The following is a 21,419-nucleotide window of genomic DNA, read 5'->3' as shown; positions in this document are numbered from 1 at the left end:
GGTAGTCAGTGGACCGGATGTGGCCTGTGGGGAGTAAAATGCCCAGGTCTGGTCTAACTGGAGTAAAGGCAATTTTTGGAACATGACACAGATGAGAAAGTAGAGATATCGCTGGCATTGCAATGTATAATAAACATCTCTAGAATCTAGACATGTTTTAAATCATCTAAAAGGTTAATGAGGTGATGTTCAAGAGACATTTCATGATTTCATGAAAACAAATATTTGATTCTGTTTAAAAACAGTGGTTTCTAAAAGTACTGCACTCAGCACAACCAAAAGCTGACTCTTTTCACTCCCAAGAGGCTCCTTCCCAGTTTGTGGTCTCCTGTGGTTATGGTTATCCTGTGAATAGCTCTTGGTTGTTTCTTTGACTCATCCCTTGTTTACCCGGGTCACTGACTTTTGCTGGACGGCCGTCTCGGTCAGACTTGTGCCATTTTCTTTCCATGTTTGGGAATTTATTTTGCTCTGTGGGACGTTTAAAGATTGGGTTGCTTTGATAACTAAACTTAACACTTTTCTAGAACTTAAAAAAATTAAATAAATAAAAAATAAAAACACCTTGGAGAAAATGATCCCACAATAGCTGCACACAAGTTGACTTCATCCATCCATTTGTTCAATAAAGTATAATCCCAGTTACATCTCATTCAGATAAAGCTAGTAGCATGAAACATTATACATCAGCGGGGGTGAATACTTATGGAAGGCACAGAATATGCACAAAATCTTCTCAGCCCTGAATCTTGCCCCAATGTTTTAAAGTTTTTCCTATTCTCATACAGCTCACTCCCTCGAAGATCTATAGAAGGAAAAATCATTGTTTAATGGTAGAACAAGCATCACATTGAACTCTTTCTCCAGAGACTGGTAAAGATAATATTCCTTTTTCCATCTCATTTTCTTTAGCTAGCACCTCATAGTTCTAAGAACCCGAAGAACCTCCTAAACATGGAGGAATGCCTCATACTGTCGTGTCACAGGAAGTCAGAGCTAGCAAGGATTTCCTTTTTGTTTATGACTTTTACATCGGTTTCCCAAAATCCTTTGCAAACCTGCACTTTACACCACAAGAGGGTGACAAGAGCTCCAGTACCGTATAACACCACAGGGTGCTGTTCTGGAGCACTGGAATAAGTCATACCTCTAGTCAATTGTTCAAGGACCACAGTGCATGTTATGAGGTGTATTTTGCATTCAAGAAACTTGCTTCTTTACATAAAAAGAAACCCATGTCCATGTCTGTATCTAGCCAAGGAGAAAAAAATGTAAATAAACTCAAATATTTATCTCATTAAAAAAAAATGAAACCACAATCGGGGCAGTTTATGTAAGAACGAAAGTCTACTCATAATGTGTGTTATATTTCACTACAAGGCACTTTGATAGTATCTTATCAAATCTATGGGGTTTGAATACAACACAGATATTCAAAGTAATACTTAACATAAATGACTCTATTTGAATATCAGTCTACAGGACCTAATGGTCTCTTACTCTCCTTCCTTATAACTTAGATAGTTAGAGACATGACTGTGATAGATTATCTTTTATTTTAATTATTTTTTTATTACTTCGGTACAGTGTAATATTGTGTTAATTGTGATAGATGATCTTTTATTTATTTATTATTACTTCAGTACAATGTAATACTGTGGTAATTGTGATAGATGACCTTTCATTAATTTTATTTATTTGTTATTACCCCCAATACATTGTAATATTGTGGTAACTGTGATAAATTACCTTTTTTTTTTTATTTATTTATGTATAGTTATTTAGTATTACTCCAGTACAGTGTAATATTATTGTAATAACTGCACAAACAAGAAATATTGGATTTCACACGTTTAATTGGCTTTTTTTTTTCTTTTCTTTTCTTTTTTTACATAAATGCATAAAAGTTTGAATGAAAAAAAGGAGAAAGAAACATGTTATACCACAACTACAGAAAAGCCGTTATTGTTACACAAATAAATAAATTAACATCTTTTGTTCTGGCTATTTACAGAAAGTTTCCATGGGTATATGTATATATATATATCTATATACACAAACAGAGAGGAAAAATTGGACTAAGATGAGCACAGACTATTAGAAAAAAGAGGTTAGGTGGAGATATGGAAAAAGTCAAACATTTTAAATGTCATGTACACTTGGGAGATTTTAGTGTAAGGATTGTTGTATCCAGGTCCTGTGGTCTAAGCGGCTCGAAGAGGGATTGGAAAAGCTGCACAAAAGCCTTAATGGGATTTGTGCACAGTGTGCAGAGGTAGTGACAGTGTGTTGTGTTTTCAGAGTTCACTTAAACCAATAGAAAGATTTCTACTCAAATATCTCATCAACTGTTTGTGGGAACACTTCCAAACAAAACAAAACAAAACAAAAAAACACACTACTTTCCCTACCGGAAGTGTGGACGGAGCAGACAAGGATGCCATGACTAAATTTTGGGAAAATTACACACACACACACATTATATATATATATATATATATATATATATATATATATATATATATCACAATTTGAGTTTAACAAACATCTCTGTTGTTGCCATTTGTATGAATAAAAATGAAAGACATTAAAAAACAGTTATTCACAAACCCATGAATAATGTAAAAGAGTTTCTCCTGTGGAAAAAAGTCGGATGAAAACAAGGCTAATGTTCAGGTTGTTTTGCTGTGTGGAATCTCGCTGGTGTTCCTCCTCTACCGTCAGCACGCTTGCACCACTCTTCCTGTAGTTCATAGTATTTTAATTAGTTCTGCGCATGCTCAAGTCCAAATTTTAACCCTTGTGGTGACATCTCGGTGGCTCTTTAAAGAGTGTTCCTTTTGTTTTGGAGTTGCAAGCAGGATAGTTTCTTACTTCTTCTTGGCAGCTGTCTTCTTTGCCTTAGTCGCTTTGGGTTTGGCTGCTTTAGGCTTCACGGCTTTGACCTTCTTACTCGGGCTCTTGGTCACTTTCTTCGCCGCAGGCTTCTTCGCCTTCTTCGGGCTCTTTGTGGCTTTTTTGGCCGCGGCTGCTGCAGGTTTCTTCACTTTCTTAGGCGCCTTTTTAGGTGAAGCTTTCTTAGCTGGTGCCTTCTTAGGCTTTACCGCTTTAGTGGCCGGCTTTTTCGGTGCAGGCTTCTTGGGTTTCACTTCAGTCTTTTTGGCTGGCTTCTTCACCGTGCTGCCTTTGCTCACTTTGAACGAGCCGGATGCTCCAGTGCCTTTGGTCTGCACGAGCGAACCCTTCTTCACGAGCGCCTTCAGCGCGAGCTTGACGCGCGAGTTGTTTTTCTCCACATCGTATCCGCCGCCCGCGAGTGCCTTCTTCAGCGCGGCCAGAGACACGCCTTTGCGCTCATTAGAAGCAGACACAGCTTTCAGAATCAAGTCTGATACGCTCGGTCCAGACTTCTTCGCTTTTGATGCGGATTTCTTTTTAGGCGCTTTAGCTGTGGAAGCTGCCGGAGCTGGCGCGGTCTCTGCCATTGTACTCGTTGAGAAGTTTGACGTTAACGTTAACCAAAAAAAATGCACGTAGTGACAATGTTTACGTCGAACAGCTGAGGGCGACATATAAACGGGCGATGAGAACCTTATAGACTCAACCGACCGCGCGGCTGCTCCCAACAGTAGAGAGTGGACTTCAGATGTGTTTTCTTACCTTGAGAAACGCTGTAATTTCCGAACAAATGATCCATAAATCGCGGTGTAAAAAGTATTTACCGATAGCTGAGTTCCCGGTTTGCACGGCTGCTCCTCGGTTTGCTCGTTTTGCCCCGCCATTTTGTGTAAAATGACAAAAACGGAGCCAAATCTGCAGGGAAACTGAGCAGTGGAATCCGTACTTCCTCTATTCTTTTAAAGTTTATATAACAAATTTCATGACATAATGTAGGTCTTCTAGCGATTTCACACACCAAAGACTCTAATCTACATACCCACGGTCGTTTCACTCGGACTTTTCTCAATACCGAGTAATTTTAAGCCATTTTCGGCGGTGAAGGTAGCACACTTCCACACCGTCGCCATTTCAACCTCCCTTAATCTCATGGAGTCTTACTTTATCCCACCAAACATTAATTGGGTCTAATTTCCGCCAAACATTCCATCAAAGACACAATAACGAGCGTGTAAAATCGTCTCGTTCTTAAGAAAGTCCCAGTCGTTTGCCTTTAAACATGAAATGGAAATGCTAGCATTAGCAGTGTGTGGGATGTGTACTATACTGTGTATGGGGTAAATCTGAGGAATAAAGTTCTGACTTAAAACGTTGTGTTTTGCTCTTCCATTAAACAAAGAGTCCACTAAACCTACTTGATACTTATTTTTAATCTTTAACAAGACTTTAAGAAAATAATTATCAAGGACATTAGTTGCTTAATAGCCACATATTGCCTGAGTTAAATATATCAACATATCTGATATTTTCACCACCTATAAGGTATTTTGTGTCTGTATGATTACTGAAATTAAAAAATGAGTTTCAGCTATTTTTCTTCATTAGGTGCAAACTCTTCAGTCTCTGGTCAGTTGTTTACTCTTCTTGTTTACTCAAGAGGGAGGAGTCCTTACAGAGGAGGTTTTTGTTTGTCCGCTATACAGCCCATGGTGAATAATAACTGAATCACTAAAAATTCTCTTTGATTTTGGGTCGTGATAGCCTTATTAGCTGTAAAAAAAAAAAAAAAAGTTAAAGTTTAAGCACACTAGTTAACAATATCCACAAAAGTCTTGTAGTCAGTGCAACTTGTACCAAGTCCTGTTATGAAGTGTGTTAATGAGCTGAACATGTACAGTATTCTAGTGGGATGTTCATGAGTACTTATTGCAAATGAAAAAGTATGTTTATAACACAGCTATACATATATATATATATATATATATATATATATATATATATATATATATATATATATATAAATGTATAGTATATATAGTGTTGCTTCTATAAATTTCTGTTTTTAACAGGCTGCTCAGGCTTATAAGGTCTATGGGACTATTATTATCATTATTATTATTATTATTAGTATTACTACTACTACTGCTACTACTACTACATCTTTCGCTATAATTATGCCATGACATTTTTGTTTACTCAAAAGATTTGATCTCGGATCAAATAAAACAGTATGGTTTTTTTACTTCTTAATTAGATTATGTACTAAGAGAGTACTTAGTACTTAGAGAGTACAGACTTGGGATGCACATAGGAAATTCAGTTTGCAGTTTTATAACCAATTTTGTATATTTAATATAATTATAATGTGATGATTTATTTTATGGTCATCAGTACAAGAAAAAAAGAGGCATTTAAAAAAAAGAAAGAAAACAACATATTGCAGGTCATCAATAATCTGATCATGAACTACTACAAATATAATAGTACTTAACCGATTAATTATCTTACTTACATTTTGCATAATTACTATACACACACGTGTATATATATATATATATATATATATATATATATATATATATATATATATATATATTCACCAGAACTACCGAACATTGCTGTATTGAAAATTAGTAGATGTAAATCTATTTAATGATTTTATATATATATATATATATATATATATATATATATATATAAAATTTATGTAATGTTTATTTTTGTACCTTTTCTTCGTATAAATATCACTATTTATAATATATAGAAATTGCTTACTTTACAGCATACTTAATGTTACAACATGTAAGTTTATATTTTCACCCCACGATAAATAAAAATAATTTACTTTGAATAAATGAACATGAAAATAACATGTTTATTGTCACGAAATAGATCGTACGAAGTCCAGGTATAATAAAGTGCAGAATCTGGAGTTTGCTCTTTGAGAGAATAATTGGGCGGCCCTTAAAAGAGCCTTTGGGTGTTTTTGTTTGTTTTCTCAGAGTGTGAAGTCCGGAAGTGTGTCTTTAGCCGCCGAAGCCGTACAGGGTGCGTCCCTGGCGCTTGAGTGCGTACACCACGTCCATGGCGGTGACGGTCTTGCGCTTGGCGTGCTCGGTGTAGGTAACGGCGTCGCGGATCACATTCTCCAAAAAGACCTTCAGCACACCACGGGTCTCCTCGTAGATCAGACCGGAGATACGCTTCACACCTCCTCGGCGAGCCAGACGCCTAATAGCGGGCTTAGTGATACCCTGGATGTTATCACGCAGAACTTTACGGTGCCGCTTAGCGCCGCCTTTTCCAAGCCCTTTTCCGCCTTTTCCTCGACCAGACATCCTGATGCGCTTTTCTCTATCAGTTAGCTATGTATGTCGGAGAAATGAGGAGTGGCGTAAAAGCAGGAAAGTATATACATAAGACACGGACCTAGTTGAAATCAGCGCGCTGCGTGTTTGGCGAGGTGCCAAACTTGAACAAAGAAGGTTGAATAGGGAATTTGTTGTTATTTTTTGGTCAGTTTATCATCGCTTGTTATTCCTGTTCATTTTTATTGATTTTATCACACATAAACAGATTATTATTGTATGTTAAAAGTTCACCCTCGTTAATTCCGTGAACACAAAATGTATAATGATGCCTGTTTCCCCAGAAACTAACAATAATAATAAAGGACGAAAACAAGCTCCTTTATTTTGATCTGGGCGGCTCTTAAAAGAGCCTTTGTTTCTATTTTCCCACTCAATCGTGTTCACTTGGAGCTGGTGTACTTGGTCACAGCCTTGGTGCCCTCGGACACGGCGTGTTTGGCGAGCTCTCCCGGAAGCAGCAGGCGCACAGCAGTCTGTATCTCACGCGACGTGATGGTGGACCGCTTATTATAGTGCGCGAGACGCGACGACTCGCCAGCAATCCGCTCGAAAATGTCGTTCACGAAAGAATTCATGATGCTCATAGCCTTAGAAGAGATGCCCGTGTCCGGGTGAACCTGCTTCAGCACTTTGTACACATAGATGGCGTAGCTCTCTTTGCGTGTCTTCTTACGCTTTTTACCGCCTTTACCAGCTGTTTTGGTCACAGCCTTCTTCGAGCCTTTCTTAGGAGCCGATTTTGCAGATTCCGGCATCGCGATCAGCAAATAAAATCACTCTTATAGAACAAGAAATAGATTAACGTACGATTCACGCTGAGCAATTGAGTATATATACAGAAAACATGCTAATTTACAACAAGCGCTCTCTGATTGGATCAAATCTTTCCCTCGTTTCCTATTGGATATTTTTGAACACCAACGTGCTCCTACTCCGTCCTATAACAAACTTTGCTTCACGTGAATGTTTTTTTCCCCTTTAACAAACCGGTCTGAACCGGATTGAAGAACAAAGACAAAAAGATGGGTCATATAGTTCGAATGATAGATAGAATTATTTTATGTATTTTAAATTGCATTTTTTTCCTGTTATTTATTAACAAAACAACCATATTTACATATCATATTATTCAACACAGATTTCTGAATATTTAAATGTTTGTTTATTTATCATACAAACATGCTTTTTGATGCACTGCATCTTTATAAAAAAAGAAATAGAAATGTCCAAACACAAAAAAACGATCTGCAATCTGAAAAGAAAGGATGCTCTGAGCAGATAAACCTCTGTTTCTTTGCATTAAACTGATCCAAAGCAGACAAAGCTAACTGAAAGGCTTTGAGACTTCAGCTGTCATCACCTGGCAGTTGCTGGAAAAAAAGAAAAAAGGCAACATGAAGGTTAATAAAACTAAAAGTGTAAATAAAATTTACATTTGTATAAAAGCAACTATCTGAAATGCAAACTATAATACTGGTTTTATACCGATATAATACTGCTTACTGCTGGTCAGTATAGGACGATGCATAAACATGACTCATAACATACAACAAACATGACATTATAAATATTAAATACTATGATGTCCGTAATGTGATGTTGCCTGAATTAAGGGCGAATTTCATGGATGTCAAATTCTAATGCATGTTTTATGTGAATAATCTGTTTTTAAGTAGGAAAGCGTATCAATATACATGAGAATTGAAACATCTATACACACACACACACATCCACATACAAACACAGACTCACCCTGTAGCCCGCCTCCTCGTTCCTTGGCTCAGGACGTTGCCAAGTCTGATTGGACAGGATTTTCAGGACGACCAGTGCCAAAGCCACAATGACGACGCCAAGTGAATTACCGAGTACCGCCTCCGGTGGCAGCTGTTTGTATGGCAGCGTCTTATTGGTTTCCTTTTTTCTACAAGAACGGACCAATAACAGAGCAGATTTGGTGTTGGGCCACTTTCATACTGAGATTAATCAAGATTTGCTTTGTTTCCATTCTAAAGATTTATTTTTTTGCCTTGGTTATTCTTTTTAAAGCTATTGTTCCTCTTTTCTAGACACACAGGATCTGTAAACAACATGTAAAGACAGTTTGGCCATTAACTAAACTTCAAAATGGGTTTTAGGTTTAAACATGACATGTTTGGTGTCTAGTTTATGTCCACCAGTTTAGCACTGTGCAAACTGCATGTCTAAATCAAAGTTTTTTAAAGACTCCTGTCATATACAAGAAAATACAAAGTTATTCTTTCATTTAATGATTTCGTCACTTATCCAAATTGACTTTATAATTCTGTATCTGATATACTGGTACTTTGTAAATGAAAATGAAAATCCACCCGCTTTATTTCTCTGTATATGAAAAGGAAGTAGTGAGAGAGGAAAAAAATCAAACCCACACAAAGAATTGTTAATAATCACAAGGCTATGTCCAGGTTCGATTTCCCCCTGCATGACTTCCTTTTATTTACAAAGAAATAAAGTGTACGGATTTGGGGAAATACATATTTCTGCTGTGGCGAATCTGACAACACCGGTTTTCCCCGTTCAAATGTTAAGACAAACCTGGTGACTGACCATGTGAGCAGAAGGAAGCCAGTCACACTAAATCAGAAAGTGAAAAAAGCACAAATGTAGATGGAAAATAACTCCCTCTCTACCTGTCATCATGCAACATTCAATTACCTGTCCAGTCCTGAGATTTCAACTGACTAGCTGATTTAAAGACATGTCCTGTTTTGTCTGTGACTTACAGTGCAAAAAACAGCTTCTCATTGATGCCTGAGATGCAGGACACGACGCTGAGGACAAGGATAATGGCTCCCATCCACACGTGAGTGGGTTTGATAAATGCTCGCAGAGGCAGGGGGGAACACGGGAGGAGGAAAGCTCCGAATCCAGCAACCCACTACACACACAACAGAGAAATATACTATAGCAATGCTGAATTCTCATCTGTTTGGTCTTTAATTGTTTCCATGGTAACATAGTTACTTATTGTGCACACTTTCACTTAAAGGAAAAGTCCTTTAGATAGTATTTAATATTGTCCTCTCTAGAAAACCGTGATGATGATAAGACTGGATAGTTTTCCGCACCTGAGCAGCAAACAAAGCGCTTGTGAGAATTCCCACCCAGCTGTGCAGCGAGTATAAGTTTGGCGTTTTATTGGTGTTGTGGTAGCCAAACACGGCGCACAAGCCCACGATGGTGAAGATTAGCGCGAGCAGGAGGAGGCACGCATGAAGAATCTTCCATGGCAGCTTGTCCTGAGTCCAGGTCAGTGGGACCCGATACACCACAGCAGCTGAGATATTAAAGAGATGATGTATATGATTAGCAAACTGTATCACTGACTTGCATACTGTGATGAGCTCCAGATTATTACTTATGTCCATTACAAACAAAACCAGTCATAAGTCACACACACACAAGTCAGAAAAGATACTCCCACACACACACACATAGCTTATTCAGCCACTCGTCATCTTATTCACAATAACACTTTTTCACCCTCACCGTTTCCATACAGCACCACCAGGCCGATCACCATGAGCACTGGATGCCAGTTAAATTGTTTGATTTGCCCATCCCAGGAGAAGCCCTCGCGGTAGGCAAAATTCCAGTGGACGACCAACACCACACACACCACGCTGAGCACCAAACACAGCAGATAGGCCGTGTAAAAGGGTATGGTCGCCTTCATTGCTGGAACCACCTAAAAAAAATAGTGCACATGTTAGAAAGACATAAAGTCACATTGAACATGTCAGAGATGACTAATTAAAGGACAAATCCTTAAATTACTTGCATAGTAAACATCTTTCATCAACAAAGCGAGGAAACAGTGAATTCTAACCAAGATTGTTAATGTTTTTTTTTTTTCTTTCTTTAACTAAAAGATGTTCCCTTGTGACAATAGAGCAACACACAGGCAACAATATCTCTCAAGAAAAACAAAATGACAGCCTCAACCAATAACGTAGCACCAAAACCACTAAACACGTCACAAATATTTCAGTATAAACACTGTTTCAACATGGAGGTTCCTCATTACGCTATAAAAAGTAAGTCAGTTCCTTCTGATGTCCCTTGGGCAATCCCTTAAAGTGTCTATTTCATACCCTGAGGGATTCCCTTTCAGAAAGGCTGTGAAGAAGAACCATTTAACCCTGTTTCTTAAATTTATAAATAAAAGCTACAAGTGAATCTGGAATAAATACAGAAAGGTTAATTCTTTTTGTTTCACAACTTGGAGATTCTAATACATGTTTCCAAAAAAAAAAAAACCTACTGTTACTGGAGACTCCTTCCATAAATGTTAAACAGGCATCTCATTGAAAACAAATCTTCTTTCACGTATATATATATATATATATATATATACAGTTATAAAAATATACTTAATACTTAAAAATAAAAATATAAATATATATATACACATATTTTGGAGCCATATAAGTCCTTGTAGACAAGTGCATTCATAGAATGTAGAAAATGAATTAACAACCCCTGACCAATCAGAATCCAGAATTCAATATATCTATTTGCATATTTCGAAGCTGAAAAGAAAGAAGAAGAAAAAACGACTTACCTGAGTAAATGGGTTTCAAGCAAATAAAAGTTAGTAGCAGCTGTTAATGTGAAAAACACACAAGTGCCACTGCAATGTGAGCTCAGGATCTAAAAGGCTGATCGTTTCCTGTTTTTGGTGACATCACGCCAAAAATAAACCGCGTGACCTTCTGTGTTATTCGTTATTTTAAATAATTTCACTTCTTCTTTCCTAGATTGAGTCTTTCTTCCTTTTCGAAGAGCTGCCCAGGTGCAAAAACTCCCCTGTCCCAAATAATAACAATAATCATATTAATAATACTTTTAAAATAATAATAATAAATAAGCACATTTCAATCTGTTTTGGAGCTATGCACTTTTATTTATTTATTTTATTTTATTTATTTGTTTGTTTTACATTTTTATTTATTTTTGGAAGCAAGAAAGTTGCTGGTTAACTTTATGTCACGCCATCTGAATTTACACAGTCACTGAATAAACCGAATAAATTAAAGAAACTACATTTCAGACTCAGTAAATGAACAACAAAATCAAATTCGTGTTGCTTCTCCTCGCGCACTCATATTCTCAGTGATTAAACCGCGTGAGTGATTCATCGATAAATAATAATAATTTTTTTTTAAATGATTCATGAATATAAATATATGATCCCGATCTAAAAGTTTTTTTAACTTTTTATAACACACCTTTGAGCTTCCTTTAGCTTAGTGGAGCTGCAGCCATGGTTTATTTCCGCCTTTTCTTCTGCGCAATGCATCATGGGTAATGCAGCAGCTTTTACTGTAGGAGTCGTAGTGATAGTTTCTGTGAATAAATTAAGTAACAGTAATAATATTGATTATGAACGTGTGCTCATTTGTTATTTTTTAATAGGTACTTGAATTGAATTGTATTGGCAACTAGCACAACAGTTATTATTACCAAAAAAGGTGTATCCCAGCAAACTAATCAATCATCTTGATAAAAGCACATTTAATAAGATAAGGTGTGCCTATGACTAATTGTTGGTAAATAAATCCTCATAATATCAAATACATATTTTATTTTATGCTTATTTTATTTGTGTTTTAATAGTCTGCGCTTCAAATCTTTCACTACAGTGCCCTCCTGCGGCCAATGGTGGTATGACAAGTTGTAGTATGATATTACTTTAAAAAAAAAAGACTTAATTCTCAGTTACAGCTAGTTTATTATGTGTCGCCTCTGTGAGGACTCATTGAATGTATAATAGTTTGTATTCTTTGCTTTTTTTTTGTTTGTTTTCCACCATAGTACAATTCATTTTCATTAGTCTTGTCTTATAAGACACAAAAGCACATCTAGCAAATAAGACATTTTAATATTAAGTAACAGAAATGTAGCATATGGAATGGAGAATATAAAACAATCAGCACTTCACATTATATAAAGTCAAAAAAATCCAATACATTCAAATATAAATATAATTAGATTTAGTGCAAAAATAATAAATAGCACGCACATGTACAAACCCCCCCAAAGTGGTTGAGTAGACAAAAAAAAACATACAAATAATATTTACATAGTCCATAAATAATTCATCAATGCAGTAGATTTGGTGCTTGTTTTCAATCATCTTCATATCTGAAGTAGCCGAATTCGATGGCTTTTGCAGTGATATTTTCTGCAGACAGTCTCTGGTTCAGGCTGTGCAGGTCTGTAATGAGCCTGTTAAAATCTGCCTTCATGCCTTCTTTCTCCATCCAGATCTTCAGCAGCTCGTACACCCTGTCCTCAGGTGAACACCAAGTCATCTCGGCAGACCTTATGGCATTGTCATTCAGACCGAGAAGCCTGAAGAAGCGCTTGTGGAAGTTAACGTCGATCTCTCCAAACAGGTCAAAGCTCTTCCTCAGAGAGTCATCTCCTGGGAATAAAATATGGGAAAAGGGCCAGAGGTCACACACTGTGCAGGAAAGATACCGAACTGAAGTATTCATTATATGAAGGTGGCCAAGAACATACCGTTTACAGGAACGAGTCTGCGAGGTTTTTGGTTTTCCTGCTAAGAGGAAAGAGAAAGTAAGAAAATACTCATTAATAGTCAATATGAAGCTTGGATGATGCTGTATTTTCGCTTAACCACTAGATGGCGCGGTATAGTGAATCATTCGCCAATGAGTCGGCTCTTTGTTTAGGTTCTTTTATTAGAACGGTAAAAGCCGAGGCGCACATGAGAATCGTTTGCTTTCATTTTCTCTAAAATTTGCATGGCATTTTTTTTTTATTAAATTGCTTCCAAAGAAACCTCTTTTTAATATCTAATCCGTTTTGTTAGTGTGAATGGTGAACGGTGTGATTGACTCTCAGCTTTATTCACGTTTGTTTCTCAAAAAGTCGAGAAAGATTTCATGAAACAGTGAAACAAAAAAACAAAACAAAACAAAAAACACTGTGCAGTGTGAAACCAAATAAAAACAAACCAAAAATATCAATTACGCTTTAATTCAGGCTCAGCACACAAATCTATCCTCATGCAAGGAAGTCAAAGTGTGCTCATTAGAATATTAAAACCACGCCGACATTTTTCCATGTTCTTTTTTTCCCCCCTTAATACCATTTTGCTGACGGAAACTTTAACATCTTTAATTTATATCATAACCTGTGAATTTAGTATTTTAAAAAAAATTAATGTTTGCTAAAAACGTAATGGAGGGCGACAGTAGAATAATGTAATTAGCTGATCATTTAGGGTACATGGATGACAGGCGACCATTTCATAACAAGGAACAAAAAAGTGAGGCGCAGGACGTAGAAGCTTTTACGACACGCAGAATCAAAATCACGAAATAAAAAATAAAAACTCGAAGGGGAAATTTGACACATTCTGAAACCTCCACACAGTAGTAGTGGAGGAATGAGTGTGACTGGTGTCGCGAGTGCAACCTCACACACCCATACTGACTCAATGTGCGACTTTCTATATTACGATTATGATATGTCCGGTGATGATGCAGGACTGCAAGTCAAGGACAATGAGCAAAAACAACTAGCTGATAAGCAAAAGCTTACAATAAAGCAGGGCTGAATGAAGCGACACAAACACATAAGCATACGCATACACACATAGCATCAATTAAAGCTGGTGGAGCATGACTGACTGATATAACAAACCAATTGAGCAATATTACAGGTCCAAACAGTATTCCTATGTGTGAAGTATTAACACAGCTTTTAGGCCATGTCCACAATAATACGTTTTCGTAGAAAAAAAACGCATATTTTTCTATCCGTTTTGGCCTTTTATTGGGTATTTTTACCTCCTCGTTTTTAAAAAAAAAGTCTCGTCTGAAGCGCTATCAAGAGCATCCGAAACCAACATGTGGCAATATAATCTCAACCGTACAGCCATATTGACCAATCAGAAGCCTGAGACGCCGACCTCACAAGCAGTGTTGCCAGATTGGGCAGGTTTCCGCACAATAGGGCTTCCTTTGGTCACGTCTCACCGGGAAAAAGTGCATTGAAAGGGTTGATAAAATCTGGGCTGGTTTTTGATGCAACTGGCGGGTTTTTGTTTTGACTATAAACACGATATTTTAATCATTTTCTATTCAAACAAACGTTATAATAAAGTGTAATATGTAATGTTGACGTTTTAATTATATGGTTCAGTTTAGCCAATAAGGTTCAGGAGAGTCCTGTCCAGTTTTTTTTTTTTTTTTTAAATGGGAAGGTTTTAAGCTGTAGTCGGGCTGGAAATCTTCAGTCCAATTTGGCAACCCTGTTGCCAAAAAATCTCCGGTTTCACTGTCTACACGATAACACTGAAACCGGAGTTTTTGGAACTGTTCGGTTTCAGTGACCTGGTGCTGCGTTTGCGTGTGGACGAATGGCCAAACCGCATAAAAAAAACCTGCGGTTTTAAAAATGCCACGTTTGTGTGGCCAGGGCCTGAGACGGCGTTTTCGAAAGCGAATCTTTTTTGAAAACTCCGTTTCCGTGTCTCAGTGTGGACTGTGAAAACGAATCTTTCGAAAACGATGACGCATTTTTAGTCATGTGACCAATTTAGCTAATTTCTTCGACATATCACCGTGATGTTTTAAAGAGTTCGGCAATTATTTAAGTAAATAAACGCCAGGCGGAAATGACGCAGGTTGAAGTGTCTTACGTTTTACTCATCCGCAGTACAGGAACGTAAGCGTTTTCAGACGTTTCAGTGTGGATGGCCAACTTTTGGGAAACGATTAAAAACGATAATGTGAACGCGGAGCAATTTAACGCCATTTTCAAATTTATCCGGATTCGTGCCTTAGATAATGTGACGCATTCGGTATACAATTCTACGAATTGGTTGTTGCCATCGAAGCAATAATGTATTTAAAAGCTGCATTAATGTTGATAAGGAGCAAAAAGTAATCAACATTTTCTGACAACTGAGAGTCGCAAATGAAACGCAAGTCGCAAGTGATGTGGTATAAAGCTTTGAGAATTTTAAATCATTTTAAATCTTTCTACCCTGGAAATAAAGCGGATTTCATTTACATGATTTAATTGCGTAGATCAGTCCCACCTGATTATGCTGAATAACATTAACACAATTATTTGTTGTAAATTCAACATGATTTGAGTGTGTATTTTTATATATTCTGCAGTAAAATCGTACATTGAGTTTATACCTGAGCTGAGACTCGAACCCAAGACGCTGATGGTTTGAAAACCACTAACCACTGTTAGTCACTAGGTGGCACTGCACCACAAAAAATTGCAATACTTGAGCGCAGAAATTAATTTTCTGTTCTTTTTTCCTTCGGTGTTTAAGCAAACTGATATATACATTAAGATTATTTTTGTTACAATTTGTTACTTTTTTTTTTTTTTATTACTACTGGAAACCTTCAGCTCCTGAAAATCGGTATCAACAAAAAGTTTCCTTCTTTCATTCTTGTAGTGTGTTCATTCATGCGGCAGGCAGGCTCAGGTGAACGTAAACACAATCTTGTTGTAAAGCACAAATATAAGAAAGCAGCTTTGTTAGCGTCTGAATGCATCAAAATTCCTGTGTGAAAACAAAAACACTTCTCTCACATTACATCATAGTACTAAAACAAGTTTTAAAAGTTTTTTGATTCCACGATCAGAAAACGCGGAATTCTCTTTTTCACACTTTCAATCCCTTATTCTGCTTCAATCCTCTCTTTTCCATCATGTCTTATTCATTCATCTGACCTTATCCTAGTAATCTTATCGTTTATACACAAGGAGATGGAAAGAGTGGAAAGAGCTTCTTCATACATCCATCAATGTCCCACTCTCTGCTTCCAGTCTCTATCTTCTTCTGATTCTTCCATTTCTTTCCTCTTTTCTTTCTTCCCAAGATTAAAAAAAAAAATACAAATGTAATTACAAGAGTTGTGTTTTAATTCTTCCTTATTTTTGTTTTTAAATCTACCAATCAACTGATTATCTACCTATCCATCTATCCATCCAAACATTACCAATCTAGCCAACCATATATCTGGCCCTCCATTTGATAATAAATCCACCAACCATCCAATCTATTTAGTGATCTCTCTATCAGTTCAACATTAAATCCACTCCAGATCCATCCAGCAGTTAACATATGATCCACTCACACATCTACCAACACAACCATCAACCTTGTCTATCTATCCATCTACCAAGTAGAGGACAACCCTTTCCACCATTCTCATCAATTCTTTCTGTTCATACACCAATCCAAACATATATTCATCCTTCTATTCAACATAGCTATATTTTCATTTATTCCTCTACTCATCAATCCATCAAACAAATTATCAATCAAATTTTTGATAACCTGAGACTTCCCTGCCATTTCTGACTGAAAAAAAAATTCTTCTGTTTACTTTTCTCTATTTTTCATTCCAAGTCTCCTCTTCACAGAACACTAGCTATTAATACTCTTACTGAGACAGGGTTTGATGCCTGCTTGCACTAAAGCTGCGACTCTCACCAGAGTGTTAAGCTGCTGAAGCATTAAGTGGCTGAGGCCAGGCTCGCTTGTCAGTGGACACACAGTCAGGCTGGACTGGGACGAAGCCGTGGTGGAGGAGAGGCTTTTGCCGAGCCCTTCGTCCTCCACTGTGCCTTCACCCACCATCTGAGTTAAAGTGATGAAGGGCTGACTTTGTGCTCCATCCTCCAATGATCCATTCTTTCCGGTCTGCTTCACCTCCACCAAATCACTGCCACTTTCCTAAAATGGAAAAAAACTCTTCTATGGTTAAAATCCCCATCTCTCTCTCTCAAGACATCCACACAAAGAATAAGTTGAGCTTTTATATAAACTCAAATGACTTACTATGCACATTTTACACATTCCTCTCGGCCATCTCGATGCCACTGAAATTACACAGAGGCGTGAGGAAAGAAAATAATGCAGCTGGCAAAATTATTTCATAAATGAGCTATAAACCTGTGTGGAGGCTATTTCATACCTGCTTTCTTACATCTTGCTAATGGTCTCCAGTACAGGATACACCCGATGATCACAATTATCATGATGACGGCCACAAATGAGATGATTGCCACTGAATTTCCAAACACAAACACAATTTACACATATATCAATAATTTAAATTAAGCTCCACCTTTGCTGGCAAAGAAAGCATAATGCAGTACAAAATGAACAAGCATTATTAACTCTGCTCTTAACCTAACATTAACTACTGCATTAAACTAACAACTGATAACTTTACATACGATGTTGGCTTATCTGATTTGAGGGATAAGATGTGTGTGTGTGTGTGTGTGTGTGTGTGTGTCTCTCTCTCTACCTGTCGATGTGCTAGCAGAGATGGAGCCTTTTTTTTGGCAGACAGTGTTTGAGTGGGCTGTGCAGCTCTGCACCATCTCTTCATCTTCTTTACATCTAGATTTATCAAACACAGGACATGTATCAGCTTTAATCACCAGTAAGATTCATTTATTAGGATTCGGCTACGCAATAGATGTAGACATTATAAACATATTATATTGGTATCTGCAAATCATAAAACCTGTGTAAGTGTATCATGATAATCAAATCTAATCGTCAAAGCTATTTTTTCCTCCAAATACAAATGTGCCGACTGAGTTTTGACTAAAACACAGTTTCTTCCATGGCAGAGGTCTAACCCCTTTGCACTTGATTGCCTAAAAGCCTTGGATTAAACGTTGCAGACAATACACACACCCAAAACCAAAGTGCAGTGTGAACATACTTCCTGCATGTCTTGCAGACCTCGCAGGCTTGATCCGGCAGACAGAAGGATCCCACTTTACACTCGCAGCGCGTGTTTCTGGTGCTATTGCACGGCTCCACAAGCTCCTGATCTACAAATATCAATATTGAGAAAGAGATTGGCATCCAAATCAGAGCACTATAAGAGTAGAAACACTGAACTAAAAGTTAAATGTAACTAGAACTGACATTTTGTGAAGATTTTCTGTGTTTGTGTCCAAAATTTCCCACTATTGTCTAAGAGGTTGGAATAACACCATTTACCGGCGAATGTCAGGTATACTCCCTTAAAGGTATGAAATGATGGGCTGAAAAACTGTGTTTTTAGCCATGTAAGCAAAAGGTATATGTGGAAATGCTGAAAAAGTAACAGCACACATGTCCCAATGGGGCTACATGTTTTAATGTTTCTTGACAGTGGGGCAAAAGCTAGTCTAGTATAGACTAATTGCTTACCAGAAGAGTGTCTGGAACTGTAAGGCTGAAACTAATAATTATAACCAGCTAAAACAAATAAAGCATCATGACTAATTTTAAAGAAAGGCTTAGCTTTGGGATAGTAATAGTAAATCTGCATGATTAACTATTAACTTCTCTGAGCTCAGCTTCAATTAGGATCAATTTGCCTGATAGGCAAAATAAGAGTGTTCCCCACTAGTACATATTTTCATATAAAACCACATATTAACTCTTCAAATGACTGTATAAGCCTTTAACCGAGTACCTGGGCGACATTTGGTGCACTTCAAACAACTGGAAATCCCATTGTCATGCTCAGTGTAGGTGTCAGATTCACACTGATGACACACACTTTTCTCAGTGTCTTTATTGCATGCCTCTTTGACAAAAGTACCTGCAAAATAAAATAAAATAAAACACCCAATGAGTCAACATGCCAAGGAAACCAAATCTGAGATTTCATGTGAAATGCTCTTCCCCGCCATGCATTGTGAGAATTGTGACTCACCAGCTGGACAGTTAAGGCAGCAGATGCCATTGAGTGTATACCCTGCACCACCTAAGCACACAGCATATTGCTCCATTTGGCTCCAGCTCGAGCTCCAGGTCCAGGTCCATAAGATCAGCTAGAAAATAATAAATGCCATTCATATGAACATGCTGAAGCACATTTCCTGTGTATGGATGTACAGTTTTTGATATGCTGCGGCATGTTTAACAATTACAGTTAGAGTCTTGAGTAAGTACACAAGTGAACGGAACTTTCTGTATAATGAAACAAGCCCAATTAAGGAAGGAAGGATTTAGGAAGGAAAGGTATAGCACAAGCTTTACAAATTGTTTGATTCAAATAAATCCTCACAATCTCACACTTTATAACTTCAGTGTTAAATGTGACTTTGGGCCAAAGTTTGCATATCTGTGAAGTGGAGATGAGCAGGTCAGTGTAAAAGTGAGCAACAATGACTTGAAACACTTGAACCAATTGGATTTGGATACTACTGTTTGGGTTCATTTTCATTTAAAAAAAAAGAGATTTCTATTTATAGTGTTTCAACCTTTTAACTATAGATTTTATTTAATGTAGATCATAAAAAAGAAACCACTACAGAGCTTTTATTCTTGAACTTTCCACAGAAAGAGCACATGAAGTCCAAGATGATATGATTTATAAACCTACTTTGTTTTTAGTTGTTAAAGATTAAACTCATTCAGTCAGAATAGATGTTCTCAATAATAAATGACAGCATTAGTAATGATTTATGCCACATTACAAAATAAATATTCTACTTTGAGAATCACAGAGTTAAACAGCCCAATTCTGCTACAATATCAAAAACTTACAAACATTACCTGAGGCGTGTGTGTATGTATATGTATATGTATATGTATATGTATATGTATATATATATATATATATATATATATATATATATATATATATATATATATATATATATATATACACACACACACACACATTATATATATATGTGTGTGTGTATGTGTAAATATGTGCGAGTGTGTGTATGTATATATGTATATATATATATATATATATACACACACACACACACACATGTAAAAAATATATTATTATTATTATTATTATTATTATTAACAATAATAAACACAACTTCACCCTCATTACGAAAACAAATACCTCTAATTAAAGTAAAGAATCCTTCCAATGTCTTTAAAAACTTGAAATTAATCATGACACACACACAGACTCACACACACACACACATGTATCCATTAACATTGACAAACAGAAATGAGGATTAGAAATCTTTTCCGTTTTAAATCGTGTGTCCATGAAAGGGTTAACTTAATGTTAATTCACCTTAACCTTAGATCCGAAATTTCTGGATTAAAAAAAAAACACTCTCGCTCCAATAACTATTAGTTATTTATTATTATAAAATATTAGTGTAAGCGTGTAAATAATGACTTTAATAGTAAGAGATATATATATATATATATATATATATATATATATATATATATATATATATATATATATATATATATATATGAGAGAGAGAGAGAGAGAGAGAGAGAGTATTTTGTAGTTAAAGAGGTTCTGGCTGCTGTGTAAAACGAGTCTGTGGTCTAAGAAAGCGCGTTTCGAAGCCTTCACATGAGAAAAGTTTTCCTTCATTTTCGTCTTGTTTTTAGTTTAGCTATAGACTCACCAAGCTGATTACGTGTCTCATGATGATCCTTCAGCACTCACGAAGAAATCCGCGTGTGAATGAGCGACACACCACGACATTTGTCAGCAGTTTATTCCGAACAGGAAAGTCACACCAACACACCGACTCCTCCTCCCTCTTCACCTGCTCTCATTCATGACTCAGACCGGTCTTCACAGCACTTGATTGGTTAAATCCTTGGTGTCATTTAAGGAAATGGTTTTTTTTTCTTCTTCTTCTTTTTTTAGTTCTTTCAAAGACTACTCATGCTGCTATATGCATTGACAAATACAGAAAGCACTAATTCAGTAATTGATTCAGTGATTCATTTATGCATTTATTCATGCATCCAATTTCTGTACCTTATTCTACACAGGGTTGCTAAGAACCTGGAAAATATCAGGGCATGAGGTGGGGGACACCCTGGAGGGGACACCAACTCATCACAGCGATTCATTTATTCATTTATTTAGTAAATACTTTATCCTTGTCTTAGTGGCCAAAAATGTGGAGCCTATTCTAGAAGTGCTAGGCAGAAGGAAGGAAAACAAACTCCCCCCAACACACACATGCGCACACACACACACACACACACACACACAATTACTCTCAGAAAACACAGAAAACTTATCTGTAGTTTCCTTATCACACTATGGGTGTAGGTTCAAATGTGCATCTTTCTAC

At 36.8% G+C, this 21,419-nt stretch overlaps 5 protein-coding genes across 9 annotated transcripts; all 5 read right to left on the bottom strand.

The window, feature by feature from the left end:
- Positions 1-2,030: 2,030 nt before the first annotated feature.
- On the bottom strand, positions 2,031-3,559 carry LOC131343491 (histone H1). Its single transcript, XM_058375220.1, has one exon. It carries the CDS (start codon positions 3,483-3,485, stop codon positions 2,871-2,873), a length of 615 nt encoding a protein of 204 aa, XP_058231203.1. The 5' UTR covers positions 3,486-3,559; the 3' UTR covers positions 2,031-2,870.
- A 2,194-nt stretch (positions 3,560-5,753) lies between these two features.
- zgc:153409 (uncharacterized protein LOC767650 homolog) lies at positions 5,754-6,416 on the bottom strand. The gene has a single exon (XM_058374936.1). It carries the CDS (start codon positions 6,234-6,236, stop codon positions 5,925-5,927), a length of 312 nt encoding a protein of 103 aa, XP_058230919.1. The 5' UTR covers positions 6,237-6,416; the 3' UTR covers positions 5,754-5,924.
- A 155-nt stretch (positions 6,417-6,571) lies between these two features.
- On the bottom strand, positions 6,572-7,087 carry LOC131343335 (histone H2B-like). The gene has a single exon (XM_058374935.1). It carries the CDS (start codon positions 7,022-7,024, stop codon positions 6,650-6,652), a length of 375 nt encoding a protein of 124 aa, XP_058230918.1. The 5' UTR covers positions 7,025-7,087; the 3' UTR covers positions 6,572-6,649.
- A 308-nt stretch (positions 7,088-7,395) lies between these two features.
- LOC131343334 (lysosomal membrane ascorbate-dependent ferrireductase CYB561A3) lies at positions 7,396-11,675 on the bottom strand. 2 transcript variants are annotated; one of them, XM_058374934.1, is made up of 7 exons: positions 11,540-11,663; positions 10,873-11,117; positions 9,798-9,996; positions 9,377-9,585; positions 9,032-9,186; positions 8,022-8,190; positions 7,396-7,639 (listed from the first exon to the last, which is right to left on the bottom strand). In XM_058374934.1, exons 3-7 carry the CDS (start codon positions 9,982-9,984, stop codon positions 7,616-7,618), a joined length of 744 nt encoding a protein of 247 aa, XP_058230917.1. In that variant the 5' UTR covers positions 9,985-9,996; positions 10,873-11,117; positions 11,540-11,663; the 3' UTR covers positions 7,396-7,615. The 2 variants fall into 2 exon arrangements, with proteins under 2 accessions (XP_058230917.1, XP_058230915.1); XM_058374932.1 differs by lacking the exon at positions 10,873-11,117 and having other exon boundaries at positions 11,540-11,675.
- A 498-nt stretch (positions 11,676-12,173) lies between these two features.
- hdr (hematopoietic death receptor) lies at positions 12,174-20,895 on the bottom strand. 4 transcript variants are annotated; one of them, XM_058374930.1, is made up of 10 exons: positions 20,736-20,895; positions 19,046-19,163; positions 18,803-18,931; positions 18,059-18,170; positions 17,633-17,727; positions 17,294-17,386; positions 17,158-17,198; positions 16,954-17,052; positions 12,837-12,876; positions 12,174-12,738 (listed from the first exon to the last, which is right to left on the bottom strand). In XM_058374930.1, exons 1-10 carry the CDS (start codon positions 20,754-20,756, stop codon positions 12,440-12,442), a joined length of 1,047 nt encoding a protein of 348 aa, XP_058230913.1. In that variant the 5' UTR covers positions 20,757-20,895; the 3' UTR covers positions 12,174-12,439. The 4 variants fall into 4 exon arrangements, with proteins under 4 accessions (XP_058230913.1, XP_058230914.1, XP_058230911.1 ...); XM_058374931.1 differs by having other exon boundaries at positions 12,837-12,873; XM_058374928.1 differs by having other exon boundaries at positions 16,810-17,052; positions 20,736-20,894.
- Positions 20,896-21,419: the final 524 nt, after the last annotated feature.

The sequence above is a fragment of the Hemibagrus wyckioides genome, linkage group LG22, assembly GCF_019097595.1.
Source record: "Hemibagrus wyckioides isolate EC202008001 linkage group LG22, SWU_Hwy_1.0, whole genome shotgun sequence".
NCBI classification, from domain to species: Eukaryota; Metazoa; Chordata; class Actinopteri; order Siluriformes; family Bagridae; genus Hemibagrus; species Hemibagrus wyckioides.
This window is presented reverse-complemented; position numbering and strand designations above follow the sequence as displayed.